The sequence below is a fragment of the Plecotus auritus genome (assembly GCF_963455305.1).
Source record: "Plecotus auritus genome assembly, chromosome: 3".
Lineage (NCBI taxonomy): Eukaryota > Metazoa > Chordata > Mammalia > Chiroptera > Vespertilionidae > Plecotus > Plecotus auritus.
In genome coordinates this window covers 8,440,094-8,448,047 of record NC_137772.1, presented here as the reverse complement: position 1 = coordinate 8,448,047, position 7,954 = coordinate 8,440,094, and the positions used below count along the sequence as shown (strand labels likewise).

Below are 7,954 nucleotides of genomic sequence, written 5' to 3'. Positions count from 1 at the left end.
GCAGCAAGGCATTTACAAATGGGCCTCTAACCGTGTATCAAAATGCTATTAATGTGCCAAAACCGATTTGGCTCAGTGGATAGAGCGTCGGCCTGCGGACTGAAGGGTCCCAGGTTCAATTCTGGTCAAGGGCACGTACCTTGGTTGCGGGCACATCCCCAGTAGGAGGTGTGCAGGAGGCAGCTGATCGATGTTTCTCTCTCATCGATGTTTCTAACTCTCTATCCCTCTCTCTTCCTCTCTGTAAAAAAATCAATAAAATATTAAAAAAAAATGCTACTAATGAAAAGACAGCAGCAAATACCCCTAGAAGAGCACATTATTCCACATGGAATCCCAAGTTATTATCTCTATTCCTTAAATTCTAGGAAGACTAGAGATGAACAAGTGTATGTATAATGGGGCTGGGGGAAAGCTCTAAATGGTATATAGTGTTCATATTTTAAATCCCCCACGATAACTGTAATGCTTGCAGAGAACTCCAACTATTATCTAAAATTTTTTAAGCACGTAGAACTTAAAAAATGCCAGCAACACTTTGGTGTTAACCCAAAACAAAGAATCACATTTTAAGTGAAAATGAAATAGGCATGGCTTGTGAAGTTCTCCTAATGTTCACCCCACCCTCTCCCTCTTCCCTGCTCCTTTCATCAGGTGACCCACAGACCACCTGGCTCAAAATATTTGGCAATTCAGTGCAGAAAATTAAGGTCACAGACAAAGTACAACAACTTTTAATACATCATTAATACTAATGATTAAAAATTATTGCATAGTCTTATGCATTTACCCTAAAACATTTTCTGAAAGTAAATTCTCAAAGAATTATATAAAAGACAAATAACCCTTTAAAATGTGGATGGCCTTTACTACCTCGATCTTCTATCCTTTTTTGTCTTTTCAGTACTTTTGTCCATTGTTTTCTCATTATCTCCCCTGCACTTTGGGCAATACCATTTCCCCTTTGGTTTATAGGTAAGTGACACACAGGAAAAGTGGAACCACTCAATTGGACACTGTTCATTATCACATCCGATCATCTCCCCATAAGACACTTGGTTACATAAACAGTATGTAGGTTCGTTGGGATCTATTGCAAACTCAACAGGTGACGTTTCCCTTTCCTGCTTGGCCTTGGAGCGTTTCTTTTTCTTGGCGGACTTGGATTTCTTTTCTTTAGGTGGCTGATCATCACAGTCTTCAATGCCATTAGTCATGTGACATAAATCACGGCTCTCACTGGTTCGCTGTCTTCTGGGTCTCCTTGAAGATCTTTCTGGTTGGCTGGCATCTATCTTTGCTTTATCTGAGACTCGTTCACTTTCAGCAGGATCTTGAAAACACTGTGAATGTAGCTCCATTTGCCTTGCCCGATTTTCCACCAATTCGAGCATTTGTGTGACAATCTGAATTTTTTCATCTCCCAATTCTTGGCTATTGATTAATGCTCTTTGGAGATGCTGCTGTAGGCGTTTTTTCTGGTTTGAATCATCTTCTTTCTTATATTTTTCATAGACATCATCAATTTCCTTTAATGTTTCTAAAAAAGAAAAGGAAAAATCAGAAGGTTATTGTGTATTAGCACATACAGCATTTTTTCAAGTTAGTTATCTTTCACAGAATTGGAAAAGTTAGAATGAACTCAAACCATAAGACCACACTCTTTAGTATGTGTACATTAAAATATACATTATTTCCCATACAAAGACCATATGTTACCAAATATAAAAGTATATTTAGAAATAAACTAATAAAAAAGAGAACACAAAACTCTAATATTCATTAATCAATATTAAAAACAAAATGTGCCCTTGCCAGTCTGCTTCAGTGGATAGCGCATCGGCCTGAGGACTGTAGGGTCCCAGGATCGATTCAGGTCAAGGGCACATGCCCAGGTTGCGGGCTTGACCCCCAGTGGGGGAAGTGCAGAAGGCATCCAATCAGTGATTCTCTCTCATCATTGATGATTCTATCTCTCTCTCCCTCTCCCTTCCTCTCCGAAATCAAAAAGTGTGTGGCTATCTAATAATCAAAAGTATTTTATGTGTCAGCCTGAGGGCCCAAGGATCACAGCTTCGATTCCCAGTCAAGGGTACCTCGGTTGCAGGTTCCCCAGCACCAGTAGGGACAAATGTGGGAGGCAATCAATCCACGTGTCTCTCTCACGTCAATGTTTCTCTCACACCAGTTTCTCTCTCTCTCAATCTCTCTCTCCCCCCTCCACACTCTCTAGGAATCAATGGGAAAAATATCCACGAATAAGAACTTTTTTAAAAAAAGTATTTTGTGCGGTCAGGTTCATTATATACCACTTTACAGTTTACCTACTGCCATATAGTCTACACTTCATTTGAATCTCAAAAAAATCCTGTATCTAAAATTTACAGGCCAGACTCTAGCTGTAAAACTTAAAGAAATTCAAGGACTATGCTGCAGATTACTGTCCAATTGCATTTGCAAGATTAACAGTTCAATGACTTGCTTGACTCCAGAAAGACACTATACCTTTAATTTCCTATCATACCCCTGGACTCCCTTAAAGCAGACAGAAGTAGCTCTTAGCTTCCCATCATATTAGTTTTAATGGCTCGTTTATTTTGCCACAAGAGATAATTCTGAAACCTAAACTAATTCCAGAGTAGGTTTAGGTTCACGTTCTGGCACCAACTGACTAAGCTACTAACAGAATTACAGTAAAGTCAGCATTGGATCATTATATTTTTGTAGATAACTCAGCAGCTGGTTCTAAGTAAGCTTTTTAAATTGCTGATTTAGTTATTGTATAGCACCTGGAACACATTCAAATCAATTAAAAATAGCTGAGTCACTAGAAGGTACAGGAAAACTAAAAAATATAGCTCCAGATATCACCAAAATTTGCATAAGATTAGTTTTTATTCAAATCTGTTCTGTTTTTTTTTATCCTTATGAGATTTAACACTATTTGAAAGAGTTCTGTCTTAGTAAAGATGGAGCAACAAAAAATTACCTCTAATTTATCACACCACATAGCAGATCACTGTTTTAGATCCCAACATTATTATTCTAATGATAAGAACAGAAATGTTAGACGAGTAAAATACAGTGGGGCTGTCTGCAAGCAAGGTGATACAAAGCAAGTAGCCCCTCCCTGGAAATTGTAGGTACTCACAATTGAGGGACAACTCTTTAACCTCAGATATATGACAAAGTGGCACTACACATCTGAGGTACTCACACCTGCATAGCATACTTTTAAACAAAGGTCTTACCTAGCCCATTTACCCAGGTAGGTATGTAAGTGGGTTTCTTAAGAACTTAATTTTCCTCCAGGAAAAATAAGGAAGTTATATATTTTCCTATACAGTCCCCCCTCCCCCCCCAAGACACACAAAATTTGAAGGTTAAAAAATAAAGGGGAGCCCTAACCGGTTTGGCTCAGCACATAGAGTGGAGGTCTGGGGACCGAAGGGCCCCAGGGTTCGATTCAGGTCAAGGGCACATGACCGGTTGTGGGCTTGATCCCCAGTAGGGGGTGTGCAAGAGGCAGCTGATCAATGATTCTCTCTCATCATTGATGTTTTTATTTTTCTCTCCCTCTTCCTTCCTATCTGAAATCAATAAAAATATATTAAAAAAATAAATAAAATAAAAGGTAACCTTATTTCAAATATTCTTTATCTAATAATCAGGACTTAGAAGCTAATTATAGCATACCAACACATAGAACTATACATGAGATAAAACTTCTCATTTTTGACACCTTAGTTATGAAGTGAAAGAAACTAATACTGAGACACGTCTATGTGATAAAGATTTTCTCATTTAATCCCCACAGCAACCCCACGAGGACGCCATCACTTCCATACGTACAGAAAATGAAGCTCAAGAGACAACCACCCCAGACTTTGTTTGTTTGTTTGTTTTTGGTTAATTCTCACCCGAGGATATTTTTTCATTGATTTTTAGGGAGAGTGGGAGGGAAAGACAGAGAGAAACATCGATGTGAGAGAAATACATCGATTGATTGCCTCCAGCATGAGCCATGACTGGTTCCGGGCCAGGGAGGAGCCTCCCTTGACCTGAATCGAACCCGGACCCTTTGGTCCGCAGTCAATGCTCTAGCCACTGAGCCAAGCCGGGTAGGGCAACAACCGCAGACTTTTAACTCTTCCAGATCTGTATGTCTGGCTTCACCACACAAGCATTTTCTACTACGCTGAAAGGAAGACACTTGAAATTAAGTATTAAATTTTAGTTCAAAAGTTATTTACCCAGGAAGTTGTGAACAAAAATACTGGAACAAAAACTGAGGTTCTCTAACAATCAAATCCCATAATAAATACTTCATTATCATAATATTTTCTTCATTTCTCTATTTTTAACTTTTTAAGGTTACTCTTAAGGTTCCTGAGTAATTTCTAATAAAGTGTTTCAAACAGGAAATTTCTTTGCCTGCTTATGTAATTTGTATCACTAAATATTACAGTATTAGATCCAGAATCTGAAAATACTTGAAAACTAGAAAATAAAAAAAAAAACACAAGTATTTAAGGCTAATAAATGTAAAACAGAAAGCTGAACTCAGTACGCATGTGCAGAGTGAAAACTAAATCACTTTATTTATTTAAAATATATTTTTATTGATTTCAGAGAGGAAGGGAGAGAGAGAGAGAAACACAAATGATGAGAGAGAACCATTGATTGGCTGCCTCCTGCATGCCCCACTAGGGACTGAGCCGGCAACCCGGGCATGTGCCCTTGACCGGAATCAACCTGGAACATTTCAGTTCTCAGGCGGACACTCTATCCACTGAGCCAAACTGGCTAGGGCAAAACTAGATCGTTTTTATATTAATCTTGAAACTGATCACAATCTTAACACAGCTGAAAATTTTTATGATCTCTCAATCATTTAAGTCCTAATACTGTTTCTCATGTTAACAGAGCTACTTATGACAATTCTAGATGGTCAAGATGAAAGATTTCCCTGAAACAAATTGTCCCTCCCCAAATAAAATGAAAAGAAATAGCTTCACTTTTGTGAAGGCAAATGTAGGTAATACATTTTTATAGAGATGTGAAAACCTTTACTACAGTGTTATTGGAAAAACTGAAAATGCTGAATATACAATTCTTAAGCATGTATGTATCATTTTTAGGTTACAATGTATGTACTGTGTATGTGCTCCAAGTCTGTAAAAAATACCTTTGGAGAGTTTTTCTTTGAAAAAATAAAGTTAAAATAGTTCAAAAACAAGCCTGGCACCCAAAGTAGCCAGGCTGTGGAGTCAAACACTCTCCACTTAATTGAACAAGTTACTTAAACTCCCTGTACATTTTAATTTATCCCTAAATTTTTACTTCATAAGGTTATTGTGAGGATTAAATGAGATAACGTTCTAGACTTGACACAGCATATGACACACGGTAATTAATCAGCATTAATTCTCTTCCCCCTAACATGCACCAGTCCTATCAATTGTGGGTTCAGAAGACAAATAAATTATAGATTCGAAAACAGAGACATTTAAGTATCTTAACATGCTAAGGGCCTGAAAATGCCACCCCAGAAGTGGGTTCCTTAGAGACTGAATCATGAGATTTACGACGTGTCTAGAAAAACAGGGAATGGGTCCAAGAAGTTCTCTTTAATGTCCGCATAGCTGTGTCCACGTTATGTCCAAGGTCTGTTCCTTGACCCGGATTATTAAAAGCACAGCGGCCGCCCTTGTAAACGTCTCCCTCCTAGTAGCAGGTGAAGGGTCCACTAATAGTGGATGGTAAACGATCCTCTCTGGAAAGGCTGACTCCCTGTCCTAGCGCCTTGGGGACTGACCACAAAGGGTGGCTTTTGCCTCCACACTTCAACTTGGCGGAGGAGGGAGGGGTTAAGGGACGCCAGGCGGTTGCCCGGTCAACCACCCACTTCCTTCTGAGACCCGGAAGTGAGACAAGAACCGGAACCTACGCAGAGCCAGGGTCAGCGACGCTCCCAGTAGCTGACCGTCCTCGTCACAACTGAATGGTTGGGAAGGAGTCGAAAAACAACAGATCTGTCCCACACACTAACAATGACTCTGCTGGGGACGAACTAACGCCCCGCACGCCCGCCCAGCCAGCTCCGCCCAAGCCTTCCAGCAGCCAGCCATTTTCGAGGCGGGCGGGAGCGCGCGTCCGCGCCCCTCCCAGGTCTACGTCATGCCCTCAGGCCACGCCCCCAGGCGCCGGGGGCCCTCCCCGCCACACACCCCCCTCTTCCTTTACCCGCGGGGACCCCCTTCCCTTTTAACCATTTGGCTGAAGGAGCTGGGAAAAGGCTACAGCCCGGAACTCTCCCAGGGGCGGCAGGGGAGGACGGACGCCCCGATGGCCGAGCCCGGAGCGGAGAGCGGAGGGAGGGACCTCCCGCGAGTCCGCCTTTGCGGCCCCCTCTTGCCCCCTCCCCCAGCACGTTCCAATGCATATGCTCCTAGGGGGTGGGAACCTAAGGGGCTGGGGGAAGCCAGGCCCGGAGACCAGCGGGAGCCCGGCCACTCACTCCCTGCAGCCCGCCGCCCGGCTGCACGCTCCCTCGCCTGGCAGGAGGTTTGCGGCACGGGGCAAGCCAGAGCCAGAACAAATGCTTGCTACTTAAAATGGCTGATTCCCCTCCACGCCAGCTGCAGCCGCTGGGTCTGCAGCGTGGACTGACGAACAGCCCCCACCCCCACCCTGGAGACCCCACCGAAGTCCTCCCCGATCGCGGGAGGGGAAGGGAGGGCCGCGAGCCCGGCCTCCCGCCCCTCTCCCCGGTCCCACACATCAGACCCCCTCTGTGCACTCGAGGAGACTGTCACAAGAGAAAAGGAAAGTGTCACTTCCTCGGGCTGGCACCGAGCGCCCTGCCCAGAGGCCCGCGGACCCGAGGGCGGGGAGGACCCGCATGGGCAGCCCCGCGGCCCCCTACCTTGATATTTGTTGTCCAGCTCCCGCAGCACAGACACGTTCCTCTGCATGTCGTGGGGCAGCGACTCCACACACTCCAGGTAGTCCTGCACGTAGCAGGTGAGGAGCCGGCTGCGCTCCCCGGTCAGGATCGCCGCCGACGAGTAGAGTTGCTGCTGCTGCTGCCCTAACATCCTGCCGCCGCCGCTGCTGCTGCTCGCCGCCGCCGCCGCCGCCGCCTCCGCATCCAGCAGCCACACATGCAACAGCCACGGCCGCCGCGGCCACCCTGCTCCGCAGCCCGCGCCGCGGGGACCCCGGCAGCCGCTCGAGAGGGCACCGCCGAGTCCCCCGATCTCCACTCTCCCCAAAAGCAGCCCTCACTCCCCGCCCCCGCGGTAACCAGCCCAGGGGCGGGGCGAGATCAGAGCTCCCTCCTTTTTGTCCACCCTCCGCGGGACCCGAGCAGCGGGGATCCCCCCAGCGGAGCGGGCGCTGGGGTCTCCGGCGGTGACACTTCCTGCCCCCCTCGGCGTCCCCAGATGCTACCAATGCCGTCTCGCAGCTCGGATCCCCATGACAAGCCCTTCGCTGCCCCTTTTCTCCCAATCACCCTCGGAGCCTGTCGGAGCGTCTCTCACTGGCCTATCCCCGCCCCTCCGCGGCGGCCGCCACTGCGCCTGCGCAGGACTCCCTCCTAATAAGGCCGGGGCCCGCCTCTACCGCCCTACCGGAGGGTTCGCATTCTCCCGCCTTCCCGCCGCCACCCGGGCGATTGGTCTGTCAACTCTCGGCCCGGCCAAACGGCAGGCCGCGCCCCGCCCCCTCTTAAAGGCGAATGACTGGCAGGCCCACCTTTCCGCCCCGGCTTTGAAAGGGATTTGCGAGCGAAGGTGGGGACCCCTGCCTTGCCTCCTTCCCACAGGGCGTGGGAAACGCAGCCCGGGTCCCTCGGCCCGCCATTACCGACTTCTTCCCCATCGGCGGATCTAGCGCGGCCCCAAGCGAGCCTTAAAAGGAGCAGCAGGCGGCCGCTTTTCGCTGCAAC

At 46.4% G+C, this 7,954-nt stretch overlaps 1 protein-coding gene across 1 annotated transcript; it reads right to left on the bottom strand.

The window, feature by feature from the left end:
- Nucleotides 1–711: 711 nt before the first annotated feature.
- Nucleotides 712–7,566, bottom strand: ING2 (inhibitor of growth family member 2). Its single transcript, XM_080662264.1, has 2 exons — nt 6,929–7,566; nt 712–1,540 (listed from the first exon to the last, which is right to left on the bottom strand). The coding sequence occupies exons 1-2, from the start codon at nt 7,098–7,100 to the stop codon at nt 870–872; spliced, it is 843 nt and encodes a 280-aa protein (XP_080518390.1). The 5' UTR covers nt 7,101–7,566; the 3' UTR covers nt 712–869.
- Nucleotides 7,567–7,954: the final 388 nt, after the last annotated feature.

What these genes read in the sequence shown, in the direction of transcription:
- ING2 (XM_080662264.1), bottom strand. Translation starts at nt 7,100, where the DNA reads ATGTTAGGGCAGCAGCAGCAGCAACTCTACTCGTCGGCGGCGATCCTG. An exon ending in GCTGGACAACAAATATCAAG is followed by an intron (nt 1,541 to 6,928) that starts GTAGGGGGCCGC and finishes TTTCTTTTTTAG; the next exon opens with AAACATTAAAGGAAATTGAT.